The 19,453-nt window shown below is 46.7% G+C and overlaps 1 protein-coding gene across 1 annotated transcript; it reads left to right on the plus strand.

Annotated features, from left to right (window-relative positions):
- The first annotated feature begins 389 nt into the window (after nucleotides 1-389).
- On the plus strand, nucleotides 390-18,304 carry LOC119406583 (L-lactate oxidase). The gene is made up of 8 exons (XM_049420150.1): nucleotides 390-520; nucleotides 3,354-3,505; nucleotides 6,161-6,416; nucleotides 8,894-9,057; nucleotides 11,935-12,026; nucleotides 14,429-14,587; nucleotides 17,218-17,287; nucleotides 18,216-18,304. The coding sequence occupies exons 1-8, from the start codon at nucleotides 390-392 to the stop codon at nucleotides 18,302-18,304; spliced, it is 1,113 nt and encodes a 370-aa protein (XP_049276107.1).
- The last annotated feature ends 1,149 nt before the right edge of the window (nucleotides 18,305-19,453 follow it).

Raw genomic sequence — 19,453 nt, forward strand, 5'->3', positions numbered from 1 at the left:
GGATGATCCGGCCAGAAGACTGGCCTTTCTCACAGGCCAGACCTCTGCGAAAGGCTAGTTTCCTTGGCCGAAACATTAGAATATTTATTATCTTTATTACGGAGGAACGCCTCGATGTCCCTTGATGCCTCTGAGATTAATCTACCCATTTTCTTGCACGCTAGCGATAATGTTTGCGCTTAATTCACGCATCATTTTCTAATTCCGCATTTGTCCGCTTATATCACTAAACTGCTCTCTCACCACACAGCTGAAAATTGTGCCCCGAGTCTGACTGCGACAAAACTGAAGCTTGTGCCTCGAGCCTAGCTGACACGTTCCACACACAGTGAAGCCTCACTGGACGTTCTCACGCTCTGGCGGCTTCGGCAACACTGACAGTAGGTGCTATGGCAGTGGAAACGTTGGAAGACATCCAAAACCTTGCCGAGGACACGATGGAGGAGGGCGCAAGGCGCTACATAGCCATTGGCGCAGGTCGTGAACAGACCCTTAGGGAGAACGCCCAGGCCTTCCAGAGGTTTGTACTCACCCTTCTGGAAACTTAACATTAGTGTAGAAACTTAAGGCATCGAATTTCTCGACAAACTAGACACAGATGCGTGCACTCTTGAACCTTACTTCGCACGTACTAACCTTTTCATCAACTCTTTTTTTCGTCGGACCATCAATGCATGGAACGCGTGAGCTCTTCCATTCTTCTATTCAGAACCATACAAAACAAGGTTTGTGACTGTATGACATTGCATGTATTTCCCTGGTTACGCTTAACGCTATTTCACTGCAGTTTAGCTATATTTCTTTTTTATGTTGTGCTCTATTACTTCACCATGTTTTTGTTTCATCTTTTCTTTTATTGAACTTATGTTGTGGCTTACATTTTGTTATGCTCTCCTGCTTGGTGTTCCGACCGCAATGTGCTGTAAATAAAAATAAATAAAACAAACAAATGAGAGATGTAGGAAGGGCACAAAAAGAAAAAAGCAGGACAAGACCACAGCGGAGTTAATCAGGACACAGCAAAGTAAAACAAATAGGGCGAGAGGGCAGGCGCGCATGTGGCCAGGCCTACGTTTTCCTTGTGCACCAATCCATCACTTATTCAGTGCTTGCAAACGAACCTGACACGTTGTGAGCCGCAACACTCCGCAGCCATGATCCTGCTATGGCGCGTCCCACGACCTCGATCGATACAATATCGATGGCAGAAGGTGTCAGCCATTCCAGTAAGGTGATGGAAATTATGTGCGAACATCCTGTCTGTAGGAGGTGACAACATTAGAAGTCTGGGGCATTTCCTGCTCAAAGGCGGTTTCACGCCACCCTGCCGAAATGGCCATGCACTTCATACTTATTCAGTGATGCCATCTAATGTGAACGTTTTATCCCTAGACTGACCCCTGAAATACCCTGGATTGCAATAAAAATCCCTAGATTGACTTTAATTGTCATTACTCAAGCTAATTCACCTTTAAGAAAGTAGAAAGATAGTTTGCTCTCTGGCCCATTTCGTCTTATAGGAAGGAAAAGCAACATATTAACAGCCACCGAAGGCCTTTTTTCTACGTTTTCTGTGAAGTGATTGCACATAAAGGGCTTGCAGATGGCGCCACTTGGCCACTTGTTACACAGACAGTAGTTTCTTGTGCTTGCAGCTTGCGAGGTGGCGGTCAATTTCTAATGTTCCACATTAGCAATCACCGTTGCATAATTGGCAGTTGTTGTTCAGGGGCTCTTTTTTACTGGCTGGTAGCCATCCTGTGTACTTTCGATCAGCTTCACCTGTGGTCAAATATTTTTGTAACTATTTTCACTCCTATGAAAGCAGCCCGACGAACAGACTGAAAACGGGCGAGCAGTCTTTTCGTCTCTTTGCGTCACGACGTTTTCATAATAAGGAACCCGTAGCAGCTCGCCCAACTGTCAGGCCTACTTTCGCTCTCTTTCTCTCAGTCTGCTGGTTCAGAAGTTATTAGACATGGAGATTTTGGACGGTGAAGGCACGCGGCGAGCGTGAACTTGGCACGTTTTCATGTGCACAACAAGACAAAATTTCTCTTTGTTTCAAAGAGCAGCATGCAGCATTCACTCACGGCGCCCATGATGATACGCGCGTTCATGCTGAAAACTTACGACGACCATTTTCAAAAGGTTTCACAGCGCTAACAGAGACGGACGTGTAAGGCACAACGGGACGAGCGCTGTAGTCTTCCTCGTCCGTGTCTGCTGGAGCTATGACAAATTTTGATGCATTTAACCAACTAGCCCAAAAAGCCATGTTGACAGGCAGAGTTTAATTTCTCCCCGATATCAAGCGTGTGATGATCTCGCCTTCACTTGTTCCAGCAGAACACGCAGCTCTCTTAAATTAAAAACAGCAAGTAACGAAACCCATCGTTTTTTTATAGCCTTTCAACTTGGAAAATTGTGACTACTCAGTAACGCCCCCTATTAAGTTGCGTAATGTGACATTTTCAGAGGCTTCAAAAAATCTCTACATTCAATGAAGAGGCGCCGATTACCTCAAAGAAATATAAAACCCCGGGATCTAGATATAAATACCTAAAGTTGGTATCACTGTGTTACGTGTCGGGTGGCGGGTGACACCGCCTTCGGAGAGAATTGCCGAGTGCGCGAGCGGGACTTTTTCTTTAGTCGCGGAGGCGATTGGCTGCCACACTTCGGTCACCTGGGCGGAGCCTCTCCGGACTTTTCAAGTCGTATCCGGCAATAGAGCCGTACGTCGCGTACAGACATCGAATCGTAAGGCAACCGCCTTAGCAAATAATGAAGCCAAGGAAGGTATAAGGCACGTTAATTGCAAGGTTTTTGAGTGTATTGTAGTAATTTTGATAAAGATGTAAAGAAAGTAAACTGGACATAAAGACAACTTGCCGTCGACACGAACTGAACCTGCAACGGTCCCTGCCGGCGGCAATTTGTCTTTTCGTCCACTTTACTTTCTTCACATCTTTATCACAGTTACTACAATACACTTACAAATATTACAATTAACGTCTGCTATGCCTTCCTTGGCTTCATTATCTGCTACTTTTCATTATGGTAGTGCCAAATAAGAGGAACGAGCCCTCAAAATTCCCTTCCTTCCTTCATTTGTACTCATAGTCACTCGGAGGAGTCAAAACTGTGCTTACGACAGCTGATGCGACTTCAAAAGCTGTCGTGCCGGTATCACGATTTCAGCCATTACTTCTTTAGTATCATCTCATCGGTGGTAAAGAACAAGAGCCCTGATAACGTTTCCGTGGGTGTGCCAGAGTACGGGGTTCCTCACTCTGGTTGCACTGTGCACTTTAGGCTCACTCACCATCGTACACTGCACGTGTATCCAGGATACTTTTCCGACCACGGATCTTCGTGGATGTGGAGAGGGTCAACACGTCGACCACCTTGTTGGGACATGCAGTATCCTTCCCGGTAGGGCTGGCTCCATCAGCGGCTCACAACATCACGCACCCCGGAGGGGAGATCGGCTCTGCGAAAGGCAAGGCCATTCACCTTGTCCAGTGAACTTCACGGGTCATTGAATGCTCGTTGAAGATTGTCGTTTCGCCGTTTCCGGTGTTGTTATCCTTGGTCTAACGATGCTAAATGGGCAAGCAGTGCGAAGCATTCTCAATGTTTATTATCATTTCTTACAGGAAATCTGAAACGTTTGACATTGTACTTGTATTCTTTTTACACAAATATCATTTAATGCTGAGGTATATGCTTCAATGTTCAAGTCTAATGAAACTATTGTGTTTAATCTAGCAGATGTGAATGTAGAACGTAGCATCCGTGATACTAGACAGAGAGAACACTCTTTAAAAAAACTAGCGGTATTTACCTGCTTTAGCATAGCGCTTGTCACAACATTCACTACATATGTAGTATTTACAGCTAGTAACAGCCAAGTTAGTAATTTTACTACCTGCACTTACTACCAACAAGGAAGCAGAAATACCCAGGTAGCAAGTTTATTAGTACCACGACACCCACTACCTTATTATGAAATTACCTTAATATCCTTTGTAAACAGCGCAAGGTAAAAGGTCGAAGGAAAGAAGAGCGTTTGAATGATTGATTAAGTGATTCATTGAATTAGTTTACTTTTTTTCTCAAGTGCTAGTTTGTCGTGTCAGCTCCACGAGACGGCCAAAGGCTTCAATTTGCTTGAGGTACGTGCACCTTGGGGTATGTGAACCAGGGCGAGGAACAGTGTAGTTCGAGTGATTGAGAGACTCGGGGATCATGTTTGTGATCGAGGCTGTTTCAACAGCCCTGGAAGTGTTCTGCTCTTCAATATATAGCACTAGTTCTCTTTTGCTTGAACTGCTAGTGAAGCACGCATTCATGCTAAATGACGGGGCATGCAAAAACGGACACAAAGAGAGAATTCAACACAACGCTTCTCTCTTTCTTTGCACTTATGTATTTGTGATCGTGTCTGTGTGCCCCGTTCTTTCACATGAAAAATTCGGCAGATCCCGCGCGTTGTGGGAATCGGTTTCATGCGAAGCAGTCAGCGAGTACTTCTACGCTGTATTTTATGGATTTGAGCCAAGCGTTACGAGCTCGATCGACCTGCTTTTGTAAGTGAAGTAGTTGTGCTCACATCGTAGTCTTACCAGGCACGTCGACAACACTGGCGTTTAAAGGGTAACTTATGGTGCGACGTCACGTCAGCCCTCAAGTATCATGTGAATAGCATACGTAACTTTTGTTAATGTATTCCTCCAGGGTCGAGCAATGCTTCGTTATAGCTTGCTGAATCATAGGAACACAAATGTAATATTTATTAGACTGCTATAAAAGCGGAGCTCACACTAAAACCACAGACGTTAATCCGATATGACGCCTGCATCGTAGGAGCACATATGTAGTGTTTATTGCTTTCCTGTAAAATTAGATAGCAAGCACGACAACCAAAATGGACGTTGCACCGTCATTACGCTTGCATAGGCTGCTTTTCCGAACCAGTTTATAGACCTTGCGTGGCTCTGTGGTAGAATACCTGATTGCCACGCAGAATGCCTGGGTTGGGGATTCCTGCTGGGATCCTATTTTATTCTTTCCATTCGTCGGGTCAACGCTGCCGATGGCGGTTTTTCTTTACGCTCTCGCTTTTAAATTAGCAATGTCTGTTCTCGCCGTTCCCGGGTAGATATAAACTGTCAATCACCTGTGGCGCATACCCGTACACCGCTGCCCGTGGTAAACGGGTATGTGCCACACGTGTCTGGAGGAAAGGGTTTGACGACGTACGCGACAGGATCTTCACGTTATTCCTATCACGACCCGACAGCCATATTCGTCAAATCCTCTTACCCTCCCGTGCCAATTTTGGTCTACATCATGTTAAGGAGGTGATCAGGAGAGCACCCAGATGTAGGCGGATATATACGTAGATAGAACCGTTCAAAGTGTCAAACGTTCGCTAAGAAATGCTTCGCATTTAATAGCTATCAACTAGCTCAGCTATTTGTTATTTTAAGCACGCCTTTGTAAGCAAACAAGCCAGTGCACAGAAAAACGCTCAAAATGAAAGCTTCGTAGAGAACTCAATCGTCGTTCTCTACCAAATTGGTGGCTGGCTATCAGCTATTGTGTCAACGAATAGCCGACAATAGCCAAGACTAGCCAGAGTATACTAGCATTTGTCCTAACATTTCTCATCACTAGTCATCACTAGTCATCATCACAGACATCTGCCAATACTTGGCGAGCAGCAGCCAACATTAGCAATTATTTATATATATAGTTACATTCGGCCAACTTTAGTACACAGTATACCTAGTACTGCTTAATATTAGCCGCGATTTAGCTCTGATTTCTCTCGCTGATGAGCGCCGGAAATATGCGAATAATTAGGGTTTCTAAATTTGGTCAGAAATTTTCATCTCATTGCTTAACAGAATCTTAAATTGCCAGAAGACATTTTGTTCGATAGCCATTCAGCAGAAAAGGAACTTGGGCGCTGGACTGCATCGCCCATTCTGAAAGACGGTGCCCAGTGTCGCCACTTCCTCCAGCGTTATCTCTTAGCGTTCGCTTTTGATAATCACTTCAGTCACGCCTCCCAGAAACACGGCGAATGACACGGTCATGTAAAAGGGAGCACGTGTTCTAAAGGTCGCTCTCTTTCAATTTGACACAGCGGCTCAGGACGCAGGCACGGTAATGATCCTGAGCAGCTTGAGCACAGTGTCGCTCGAAGACGTCAGGGCAGCGGCGCCCGGCTGTCTTCTCTGGCAGCAGATGTACATCTTTCGTGACCGGTCCATTACCAAGTCCCTGGTCGAGAGGGCCGCTGCCATGGGCTTCTCGGCCATCGTGGTCACCGCGGACTCGCCCGTGCCTGGAGACGGTGTGCTGCGCCACGCGTATCTAACCGTCTTGCCGCATGGTCTCAGGTACCGTTCAGCTTTCGAGGCCTCACACTCGGGACAGTTGACATATCCTTGGTTTAAGAAATATCTTTGGTTAGCAACAACTTGTAGGTTTGGGCGAGTCGCTTCATGATGCGAAAACTAGAAGCAGCGCGAAAAAAACGACGACAAAAATAGGAACACACACAACAGGACTAGCGCTGAGTTCAGCGCTAGTCCTGTTGTGTGTGTTCCTATTTTTGTCGCCGTTTTTTTCGCGCTGCTTCTAGTTTTCGCATCTTTGGTTAGATCCGCACAATCACAGTATGCTATCCTCACTTCGCTGCCATATGTTAGAAATACAGTGTCGGTGTCGTTCAGGTTCGTTAAAATCACATAACGATGTTTCTGTTCCAGTAACAAATTAACTGTTTAATTAAGAACAAATTAGGCGGCACGAATGGACAATGAGTAAAAGAGTTCTTCCGGACACGGATGGCGATTTGCGACTGAAGCGGTCACCGTCGTCTTCGTCGTCCTGTCTCCCCCGATGGTCACACCGCTGTCCGGCGCCCTCTTTTTCTTTACCCGCAGCTGCCTTATGGTGCCAGGTACGGCCAGAGGGGTTGGTGGCGTGCTCCCTCGAGAGTCTCCAAAAAAGACCATTTTATCTGGGCTGGGGGCCATATATTACCATTCTACTTCTTCTGCTTCTTCTCAGAATATCGTTTTCAACAGCGGGTTCTGTATTAGAAACAAAATGGAATAGCAAGTGATGCTGCAGTTCAGCTAGTGAACTTGGTGATACACAAGCTATTTTATTTTTGTTGGCATGGAGTTTTCTTGCTCACGTGAAGGTTATTTGCTTAAAGGGAGAGACAACTAATTTATATAGTACCTGTTTTCTTTAGTGCAACGGAAAGCTTACCGATCAGAGGGGCTAATTATAGAATGCTAACGACAAAAATGCCATAAAACACTTTTGATCAGAAATTTTTCTATCTGCAGCGCCCATAAGTCGTACACGCAATACATGCCGCAAACTGGTAGGTGAGCACGATAGCGATTATACGCCGGCACACAAACGAGGCTCTATCAAGTAGAAAGTAGCGTTGAGTTTATCAAGGCTGTGTTGCTGCAGTTCGTGTTCGTGGGTGGCGGTACGGCGCACATGCGTGTAGTGGCTTTCTAGTCGACTGCACAAGGTTCTTCATTCTCCAAGTTCGTACCCCGTAAGTTATTGCTGGCAAAGTGTGATGGTTGTTCACTTTATGCTTTGGGGATAGTGGTATGAAGTGGCCGTTTTGGTAAATACGAATGCCTAACGATTGCGCCCCACCCAACCCATCCTTATTCTTCGGCAAATTTCTTTAACATCGGTAGGAAGGCTCCTCTGTTAATAATACGCCTACGTATACCTACTCCCTTATAGGTTGCAGTGCCTTGTTGCCAACAGCAAGCTCTCGTTTTCTCGCCGGGCTGCCTAACAGCGCGTATACTACTCCGTTAACCCGTAAAAAAAACGTATATGGCAAAAAGGCTGCTGACAAACTAAAATTCTCTTTTACATCACTACATAAATACAAAACATGAGTCAATTAAGCTTGTGTAAAAAAGGAAAGCATATCCGAGAGAGAGAGAGAGATAATAAAATGAGAGAAAGGCAGGGAAATCAACCAGAATTGTAGTATCCGGTTTGCTCCTCTACAATAAGAGGGGGAGGGAGAAAGAAAGATGGAAAGGAAAGCGAACAGAGAGAAAGCGCGCAAAAAATAACGAATAAACAAAAAAGGTGTAGAGAGGGAGTACTATAGCCTATTGAATAGGACATTGCTACGAAAAAGTTCAGGAAGGCCTTGATGGATTTTCGGTGTCAAGACAGTTCGGGTCGGCATTCTAGCACTGTCTGTTCTGACAGTGGTCTGTGGTTAAGGTGGTCCAACACATCATCTAGCGGCAGTCTGTGCGAGCTGTAGCGAGGGCAGCTACAAACAACGTGGTTTATCGTTCCTTCGCTGCCGCAGTGGCTGAAAGCAACACTGTCTTCCATGCCGATTAGGAAGGCAAAGCCACGGTCGGCAAATCACCGTTGTCTCGAGTCGACAGAGTCCGGACGGAGGCCGAGGTCGACGTTTATTTTGTGCTTATGGTGCCGGCAAGAGATATATTTCCGTTAACTATATGCAAACCTGTAGAACCAACTGTATACGTAAAATGCAACGAAGTCAGTGATCACGTAAGAGCACATAATTGTGATTAAATTGAGCAAACTGGTTATTCTAACAATCTCATGACAGGGCAACTTTTGAGGAATACAAAAACTCAAATGAACGATTTCAATACATTAATTCGTGAACGGCGCTGGGAAACCCTCTGTTGTCGCGTTGTCATTAAGCCTCCGCCTTTCAGTGTAGAAGCGCTTGCAGGATCAGGTGAAGCGCTGTATGTGGCCCACTTCGATGAACTCAGTGCAAAAAGGAGAAGTAGCAGCCCTCGCACTAAACGTCCATGTTTTGTCACAGATTCGCCAATATCGAGGGCGCATTCTCGAACAGACTCGATGGATGCGAGACACGAAACAAATATTCGAGTGACATGGATGTTTTGCCATCGGCCACCTGGGACGACATCGAATGGCTACGTCGTCTCTCGAAGCTACCTGTAGTCGTCAAGGGTGTCCTCACTGGTAAGTGCATCGTTTCGAGATGCGAGTGCTGTGTATACTGCAGTGCGTGCAGCCGAACATATTGTAAACGCATTCCTACCAAACCATGCTGCTGCGCATTCGAACATCCACTTAAAGCGCATATCTTCACTTAGTTCGTGCTGCGCCTAATTTGCATTTTGTGGCTTTTTTTTGATTGCGCAATTCTACGGGCACACGGTAATAACATTGCCGTTTTCACCAGTGTTAACTTAGTTTGTTTCCTATGACATGAGTCCGACGCCTCAGTTTGTCTGCCATATTAAATACCGCCCCCCCCCTTTTCTCTCTGTCTCCCACGCTTGTTGTGTTACCTCATCTTGTGTTACCGCTTCTTGTGTTACCGCTTCTTGTGTTACCTACACGCATATTTCTATTGCTATTGAATTGTATATGCTTCTCTTGCCTGTTCTTGCGCGTATTTGATGCGAAGTTTCTATCTCTTCTCTGTTCGTGAAAGTTAGCAGAGTTCGATGGACCAGTTCACTTCGAGCAGCACACCATCTCAGAAATGAGCAACCATCAAAGGTCGCACACTTACTTTGAATTAGTCTATATTCCTTAACTGGCAACGTACACTGCGTAAGCAATGTGGGACAGTTTAAAATAAGGTGTATCGCACAGGAGCTACAAGACCTACACGACGCACTGTTCACAAGTCCATGACGGTATAAACGCTCGCGAACACTGAGCCAATCCTTAGCTGATACAGTGTTCCCGAACTAACTAGCCTGAGCTTAAAAATACGCCAGCGCACTCTATGATGACGCGATTAAATGCATGTTGCTGACCATTGCACGGAGTAAGTCCCACTATTTTATGTGTTTATCGTACTTGCTATTTAAGCAAGATTAACTAATCGACATTTATAGCAAGGAAGGTGGGCAAACAATTTCAATGAAAAGTATATATCGGTTTGCAAAATGTCTAGTTAGCAGTTCCTACTTCCTATCAATACCAATGAGCACTAACAGACAATAATGCCAAGGAAAGTGTAGGGGATGTTATTAGTAGTAAATGTAAGGTAAATGTGAAGAAAGAAAAGTGGACGAAAAGATAACTTGCCGCGGGCAGGGACCGAACCAGCGACCTTCGAATAACGCGTCTGATGCTCTACCAACTCAGCTACCGCGGCGGCCATCCCCCCGTCCACTTTATGGGGTATATTTGTACATTTTAAACGTGGGAGTGTCGGTCAGCGCCGCCAGTAGCCATGATGGCGAGCGTGGAACACTCTTTTTTCCGCCTGTTGGCGTCACGTAGCACGTGAACTTATTACGAGCTGGCAGCTGGCCAATAATCCCTCGCATGCCACCTGAAAGCATCAAGTCTGCCAGAACGAGACCCTCGCTATGAATGAAGGAAAGAGGTGGAAGCCTTAAGGACCAACAGGCAGAAAAAAAGTTTCAGCGCAGTCGCATTTTCAGCGCAGCTTAAGAAACTAGGGTGTCTAGAATTACGTATCTATGTATTTTCTATTAAAGGAACACAGCACCTAATACTTAACTAGTGATGTTGCCCCTCAGATATGCGTAATGTTTGCTTTTTGCTCAACAATGTACACAAGTATGAACCTAGTCATCCGTTCAAGGTGGCTGGCCCTTGGGCAAGTGGTTCAACTTTGGCCGGGTGGCTGAATCGAGGGACGTGCCGACAAACAGAAAGACAGAAAGACAGACCAAAATTTCGGCGTTTATGTTCCCCAAGAAAGACTATCGTCTTTAAAAGAGTGTTCCACGCTCGCCGTCATGGCTACTGGCGGCGCTGACCGACACTCCCACGTTTAAAATGTACAAATATACCCCATAATTAGGTATAAGACGGTGGCGCAAAAAGGGACAAGGACGAAACAGGAAGAAGAGACGTATACAAGCGCACTTGTGCGCTTGTATACATCTCTTCTTCCTGTTTCGTCCTTGTCCCTTTTTGCGCCACCGTCTTATACTTAACTATGCACCAACTAGCCCCGCAAGAAATTTTATTATACCCCATAAAGTGGACGGGGGGATGGCCGCCGCGGTAGCTCAGTTGGTAGAGCATCGGACGCGTTATTCGAAGGTCGCAGGTTCGGTCCCTGCCCGCGGCAAGTTATCTTTTCGTCCACTTTTCTTTCTTCACATTTACCTTATACTACTAGTAACATCCCCTATACTTTCCTTGGCTATATTGTCTGTTAGTGCTCAATAATATTGTGTATAACAAAGAAAAACGAGCCCTTAAGATTTCCACCTCTTTCCTTCATTCATAGCGAGGGTCTCGTTCTAGCAGACTTGACGCTTTCAGGTGGTATGCGAGGGATTATTGGTCAGCTGCCAGCTCGTAATAAGTCCTCGTGCTACGTGACGCCAACAGGCATAGAAAAGAGTGTTCCACGCTCGCCGTCATGGCTACTGGCGGCGCTGACCGACACTCCCACGTTTAAAATGTACATATATACCTCACAAAGTGGACGGGGGGATGGCCGCCGCTGTAGGTCAGTTGGTAGAGCATCGGACGTGTTATTCGAAGGTCGCAGGTTTGGTCGCTACCCGCGGCAAGTTATCTTTTCGTCAATTTTTCTTTCTTCACATTTACCTTACATTTACTACTAATAACATCCCCTATACTTTCCTTGGCATTATTGTCTGTTAGTGCTCATTAATATTGTGTATAACAAAGGAAAACAAGCCCTTAAGATTTCCACTTCTTTCCTTCCTATCAGTACGTATTAGTGTTTTTCTGCCTACTACCGATGCCCGGGAAAAAAAAAACTCAATGCATCGAAGCTTGTCGGCTTCATCTCACGCGCCACTTTTCGCTATAGCCGTCAACTAAGGTGCCGCACAGTGTGTGGTTATGTACAAGGTTTTTGGGTTCCAGCGGAAGCGGCACTCGCTGCACACCAGCATGGTGCGGCAGCGGTCATCGTGTCCAACCATGGCGGCCGCCAACTGGACGGATCTCCGGCCACGGTGAGTGAGACATGCATGAACGACTAAAATTACAAGCGAAACAGCGTGAACAAGAAGTTCAGGGTTTTAAAACTGAGCTATGATCCGTATATATGAATGCAGTACATCAATTACAAGAGATGAAAAGAAAAAAACGCCAAGCCTGCGCGAGAAGCGCAGCACAGTCACAGCTAAAGCTGGCAGAGCGCCATTTCTAGAGCCTGTTATAACCTCTCGTGTGGATGCTAATACAAGCACACTAGCAACGCACGCACTACGCCACAAATCATAATTTTTGTGAAGTTGGGAAGCACCAGCACACGACATCATTCGTGCCCTCGTGCTGTACTTGAAAGCAACTTCATTGAGCGGCCGCCTGTGAAACTCAGCACTGTGTGTGTGATGGGAAATGTGTCTATCCTTTTCTCTCTCTCTCTTTTACTCCCCTATTCCCCCTCCCCATGTGTAGGGTAGCAAACTAGGCGCATAGTCTAGTTAACCACCCTACATTTCCTGCATTCCTTCTCTCTCTCGTCAAAGGTCGCAGACATAGTCTTTCCTACGGTAAAACTATACGCTTACGCGGCGCTTCAACCACTGCCAAAGGAGATTGAGCGAGAATTGACATTGACGTAGATTCTCATGTGGGAGTTGCACGGGCAGCCTCGTGTTGGTATTGATAGTTGTCGCTGGCAACGCCGTGCGGCACGCGCTACCGTGTTCACGCTAAGCATGCACGCGACTGTACATCTTCAGCTGTGGCAACGCGGCGGTTGAATACTGTGCCAGCTGCACCACTTCTGAGTTAGAGGGCTCCTGGACAACCTCTGAAATTACAAAGAGCGAGCGCGTTATTCTCTTCAGGCGGCCGTCTTTTCGGCGCTATTCGTGACGCCACGAGTTTGTTCCCAATACGTCATGAAAAAATCAGCTCTCCATTGGTCCATATACGAGGAATACCGGTTCTGAATAGTCTCTACCCTGCTTTGCCATGCATTCCCACTCTGCCTTGTATCGCGTGAGTGTCGTGAGCGATCAAATGATTTTGCTTCGTTTCGGGCGTTTTCAAGTGCGCTAGCCGAAGTAACGGCGTGTGGCCGAAAAGCACGAAACTCTGATTGGCCCAACGCTTAGTGCTGACACTTTCCACTTGTTTTATGAAGAAATAAATGTAGAGGAGGAGATAGCGGCTTTAGGAAGGCTATTGAAGGCGAGGAAGAAACCATTCTTTTGTCTTGACCTCATAGTGGTTTAGAGGCCCCTTAACAGTGAAGGCGGGGAAACGGCAAAATAAAAATAACTTTCACAACGGGAAAAATGTGAAAATCTTGGTGAGATCCCTTAGAAAATAGCGAAAAGTTGCAGCACCTCAGCAACTGCAGCGCGCTCGCTGCACACACTTCCGTGCGATCCGAGACGGCAGGGACCATACATTGCGCATATTCTGGGTTGATTTAATTTTGTGACACTGTAAATTTCGCAATATTTCACGAGATAGGTGTGTGCTGTGGGCGTCGGCATCTAAGAGCGATAGCATTACTGCATTGCTGCCTTATAACGTTAGGAATCGTGCCAAAATGCTGTAAGCAGCAGACGGCCGAACGGGTCTGACGCTGTTCTCGTGAGATCTCGCATAAGTGACAGTGTCACTAAATCTGATCGCCTCGGAAATTCAACCCAGCGTGGCCATATAGAAATACACTTTTGTAAAAAGCGGCCACTCATGCCGTTTTGCGGCTGAGCAACTAAGGGTCTGAATACCCACCAGGTGGCGTAGGTAAAAGTGCTTTCGCTCGTTATTTAATATGTCTAACAGCAGCTTCAGGAGGACCTCCGAAACGTGAGTTTGGCATTTAATTTTTGCAAAGGAAATGTTTTGCTGATGTTCAGTTTCCTCCATGTCAGCTCTGCATCGAGTCTTATAGAAAGTTTTAATACACTACAGCAAAATAAAGGAAAGTGTGCATAAAAAGCGTGCTCTTTCTACATTTGGTTTGGACTGCAGATACAAGTTCGTGTGGTCTAGATGTACATGTATTCACATTGATGAAGACTCTCCTTGGAAGCATGAAGGTCTAGGTTCAAACTCCAGCGCCGGAAAGAAAATGTTGCTTATTTTATTCATTTACTTTTGATGGCGATGATCGCCCCAGATCTCGGAAGAAAATGCGGATCCAACCAGCCGCTCTCGGCGCTGACCGCAGTGCAGTAGCTCGGCCACAGGGCTCTACGGGAGTATCCGCTCTTTATGAAAGTATATTTCCCTATGGCATCGCACCAGGCGACAGATACGGTGTGCCATTAAGATGATGGCATCCGTGGATAAAATTGTGCGCAGCCTGCCGACGCCGGAAGCCAAGTATGCATGTACCAATGCGCGACGCTGCGCTGATACTTTGAAGCCATGGACACAACCGTTGCAGATCGATGTTCTTCCTGAGATAGTCGCCGCCGTGGGCGACAAGATGGAGGTGTACCTGGACGGCGGAGTGCACACGGGCGCCGACGTGGTCAAGGCGCTTGCGCTGGGAGCTCGGACGGTCTTCGTGGGGCGGCCGGTGCTCTGGGGACTCGCGCATGACGTAAGCCGGTTTTGTTAAATGTGAAGCGTTTCTTAGCGAACCAAAGGTACTTTAAGCGTTCCTATCTATCTATCTATCTATCTATCTATCTATCTATCTATCTATCTATCTATCTATCTATCTATCTATCTATCTATCTATCTATCTATCTATCTATCTATCTATCTATCTATCTATCTATCTATCTATCTATCTATCTATCTATCTATCTATCTATCTATCTATCTATCTATCTATCTATCTATCTATCTATCTATCTATCTATCTATCTATCTATCTATCTATCTAGCTGCCTACGTATGGGAGCCCTCGTGGTCGCCTCTTTATCCTGGCACATGCGAAAATTGTCATGTGGGTTGAAGGTGTATCCAAAATTATTGTCATGTCATGAGCTGAATAAAATGACAGGCCTGTCAGGTACGTCATGAAACCCTTTTCTCTAGTCACGTGACGCATACCCGTATACCACGGGCCGTGGTGTGCACCACAGGTCGCTCAAAACCAAAAGTTAAAAAAAGGACGATTTAGCGCATTTGCCTGGCCACTGCAAAGACTGAGCCTGTGAACCACGTTTTTGGGGCGAATCATATTCCGGGCCCCATCCTATCCCTGTTCTCCTAGTTATTTCACTCTCATAGTTCGGCTCCGCGGTTACTACCTGTCCTAAATAGACGCACTCCTTTACAACTTCCAGTCTCTCGCCACCTATCGCAAAGCGCTGTTCTCTGCCAAGATTCTTCCACATTAATTTAGTTTTATGCATATTAATTTTCATTCGGCAAGCGTTATCAAATCAGGAATGGTAGTCTACCACTATCCCTCAAGAGGAAGGTGTATAACAGCTGCATCTTACCAGCACTTACCTACGGAGCAGAACCCTGGAGAATTACAAGGAGGGTTCAACTTAAATTGAAGACGACGCAGCGAGCGATGGAAAGGAAAATGATCGGTGTAACTTTAAGAGACAGGAAGAGAGCAGAGTGGGTCAGGGAACAAACGGGGTTAAGGATATTGCCCCGTGCATTTCTTATCACTTTTGCTGTATTCGGTTTTCGCCCACAAAGACTGTCAGCAACGCTCAGCGCAAACCGCGCCTGATTGTTCGAGAAGCTTCGCGATTATTGTAGATCGTTTTGTTAAGATTGCGCGCCAGACGCGATCACTCGAACTTATTCTAGAACTTGCGCGACAACCAGCGATAACGCTGGAATATTGGACGGCACATGTAAAAATGCCGACGCGCTTCACCGCTTGTGAGTTGATCGACGGTCGACGCTCTGTTCGCCGCTATCAGTGTATACCGTGTGTATTGCTGTAAATTAACTTTTCGTTTCCCGGCCACAAGTTCGGCCAAATAAACAGTTTCATCTTGAAAACGCCGACTGCTGTCTTCGTCGACGTCAAGACCACGTGAAAATATGATAGTTGAAATCAAGAAGAAGAAATGGATATGGCCGGGCACGTAGCACGTCGGCAGGATAACCGGTGGTCATTAAGGGTAACTGACTGGATTCCAAGAGATGGCAAACGCGTGAGGGGGAGACAGAAGATGAGGTGGGTAGATGAGAATAAGATGTTTGTAGGCATAACGTGGCAGCAGAAAGCACAGGACCGGGTAGATTGGCGGAACATGGGAGAGGCCTTTGCGCTGCAGTGGGTGTAGACAGGCTGATGATGATAAGCGCCTCCCCTTAGGGCACTTCTCAATATTATAGCATGCATGTAGTGTTACAGAAAGTAGTGCATTCCATAAAACAAAAATAACCCCGCCACGGTGGCTACTGCTTATCGCGCTCGACTGCTGACCCGCAGGTCGCGGGATCGAATCCCGGCCGCGGCGGCCGCATTTTCGATGGAGGCGAAAATGCTCGAGGCCTCTGTACTCAGGTTTAAGTGCACGTTAAAGAACCCGCAGGTGGTCGAAATTTCCAGAGCCGCCCACCACGGCGTCTGTCATAATCACATCGTGGTTTTAGTATGTTAAACCCCAGCAATTATTATTAATAAAACAGAAATAACAAGTGTGTAGATGATGGATTTCCAACGTGTACAGTCAAACGCTAAAGTTCGCTAACCCCACGAGTGTGTGCTAAGTTGCCTCTCCGCACAACCTATCGGTGCGCTACCGAACGAGCGCTGACATCTCCACAGTACACGGGTCTTTCGCATATCGCCTCCATCGAAATGCGGTCCCCGCTGCCGGGGTCGAACCTGCGAACCTCGCGTCAGTAGCCGAGCTCCGTAACCACTGCACCTCCGCGGCGGACCGGCGTAACTAAATTAACGTAAGTAACTTCCCTACGGTTGTAATTCCACTCTGGGCCTCCAGCACCGAAGCCCTACCCTCCGACCAGTACGCCGCAGAAGACCTTTAGGAATGATCCGAGTTCACAGGCTTCACGGGTTTTCCCACAACACTGACAGTTCGCCGTAAATCTAATCCATTTATACAGTATCAAGGTACGGCGCTTGTATTACTGTTGGCAGCCCTATTCATCGCTCTTATATAAAGCTCCTTCTACGAACTCTATCTCCCAACCTAATGCTAACACATTTCGCTCACACTTGCCGATGAAGCAAGAGTGAATTTTATCCTCGGTGTTTTCTCCGCGGCACTATGTTCTTTGCAGGGCAAGCAAGGTGTCGACAAAGTATTGCAGATACTAAGGGAGGAACTGGAACGCACCATGCAACTCCTCGGTGAGCTGTTTCTAGTTTTTAGATGCGAAGCATCTGATGGCGGAGTTCAAACCGGTGGTGTGCGGCGTGACCACTCTTACTGCGCATGCGCAAACTCTCTCCACACACTTCCTCTCCACTCCCCCTCTCCACTTCCCTCTCATTTTCCCCTCTCCCATGCCTCTCTCCACTTCCCCTTTCCTCCCCCTCTCCACTCCCTCTCTGAAACGCGGGCTCGACATGCCGAAACGCTGCTTCGCATCGCCTCATGGTTTCCTTTGGCGGGAGATGGTGTGATTTTTCCTCATTGCACTGACGGTACACTTGACATATCTATAGCGCTTATGAAATTGAATGTGTAAGTGAAGCTTTAACCTCCGGTGCATCATCGTGGCCGATTGAGTGTTACGTATCGCGTCGCTCGTGGCGGGCATCGCTGTCTCCACTTTGCCGCGGCCTGATAACGTTCTAGCTTTCAGGAATCAATCGTTCAAGGTCTTTCCTTACTCTATGAGGCCGGTGACTGCGTCATAGAGTGAGCGCATCTGTGCTTTCTCATCAGGTAAATGTCCGTGGCGCAAGTGAATAACAATGTTTATCTACAATGCGGAGAGCTATGTGTATTCACGCTGAATCTGCCGCAACAATGTTGATCTTTTCTTCGTATCGCTGCCCGCCATTTTCCTTATCCTGGTCAAACCAACTTTACTACAACCGACCGTCGACCTAACTAAGGAAAGATGTCTCAAGCCATGAAGAAAGCTTCACTTATGTTGCGCTAACGTTTTCCGTCATGGCCGCCCTTGTGGTTTTCCGCTGTCATACACGATGGATCAGTGTGAGCGCAAACTGTGGTGAAGCTTCTCTGTGTAGATGATGTAACTATCCATCTTGTTCATTGGATACCACAGAATACGTTTTCCTTTCTTTTTTTATATTTGCATTCTAGGTTGTGCCGACATCCGGGACCTGTCCGAAGACTTCGTCATTAGGAAGAAGCGCTGCTTGGCACATTCTGATTCGCCATGTATGCCCTGAAGAAAATGAAGAATAATCTGTACAGTAGGACGGCTGTGTACGTGATAAACATGTGTACGCGGTAAACATGTAAGACAACGATGACACCGGAAGTTCTGTTCTGAAGGTTCTGTTGTTGATAACTACGACTGACACTTTTATGTCCTATTCTTTTAACACGGAAGTGTTTTATGCCGGGGTCCACTAAGACTTCAGTGACGTATTTCCGTGACGGAAATGACGTCGAAAAAATTCACACGATCAGATGGCAAAGAAAAAAAGTTCCGTCGACGGGCACCGAACCCACGACCGCTCGGTCCGCAACAACAGATGCCGGACACGCTATCCACTGCGCCACGGTCACAGACTCCACATGCTTTACAAAGGCACCTTTTATATCTACCACTCTCCCGGTTGGCGGGGTGGTGGTGCCCTCTGGGAGCGCTAAAGTAAAGTAATTCGTCATTACTGTGGCCTCAGCGTTTAGCATCTGCAGCGCGTTACACGTCCGTCCTATTCGGTGTGTTTTCAATAGAAGCTCAATTTTGTAAGTGCCTTGACACTCCGCGAGGTGGCGATCTTAGCCTAAGCGTCGTAAAAGCGTCGGCGTCGCTCATAGCACCACGCTAATCCAAACCAAAAATAGCTCTGCGACGCGCGCCTGCCTCACCTGGCTATAACACCACGTTCCCCGCTCACGCGCTCGCCCCGAGAAAAATCGCGACCGGGCTACCGGGGCTTCGCGACGCGCTTTGCGTTTCTCTCTATTGCGGCCGTGGTGTGCAATCACGTTTTAACATGCCGCTGGATGGCGTCCAAGTTCTGCGTCCAATCAGCGACGCTGTTCTGGCTATCACACCTCGTTCTCTGATTACGCTTTCACCGTTAACTACTACAGCCACCACAAGGGTTTGCTTATTAATTTTACATGGACTTTAGTCATCGGCATGGGGATGTACTACCAAACATCAGAGTGGGTGCATACACGTTGAACGGTGCTATTGCTGTCAGACATCAATATACATTGTGCAAACTCTCTTATGTCAATGTACAGTAAACATTCAGTTACTTCCGTAAGGGCACGCTTTACTTTCGTGTTATTCCGATTCCTATGACGGAGGGATCAGCCATTATTTTGTCTCTCGCAGTAAACGAGAGATCACTGAGGGA

Source organism: Rhipicephalus sanguineus, chromosome 10 (genome assembly GCF_013339695.2).
Source record: "Rhipicephalus sanguineus isolate Rsan-2018 chromosome 10, BIME_Rsan_1.4, whole genome shotgun sequence".
In the NCBI taxonomy this organism is placed as follows: Eukaryota; Metazoa; Arthropoda; class Arachnida; order Ixodida; family Ixodidae; genus Rhipicephalus; species Rhipicephalus sanguineus.

Excerpts from the sequence above, each read along its gene's own strand:
- LOC119406583 (XM_049420150.1), top strand. The coding sequence starts at position 390 with ATGGCAGTGGAAACGTTGGAAGACATCCAAAACCTTGCCGAGGACACG. Across the intron at positions 9,058-11,934 it reads CGTCAAGGGTGTCCTCACTG|CGGAAGCGGCACTCGCTGCA; the intron begins GTAAGTGCATCG and ends TTTGGGTTCCAG. Across the intron at positions 12,027-14,428 it reads TGGACGGATCTCCGGCCACG|ATCGATGTTCTTCCTGAGAT; the intron begins GTGAGTGAGACA and ends CAACCGTTGCAG.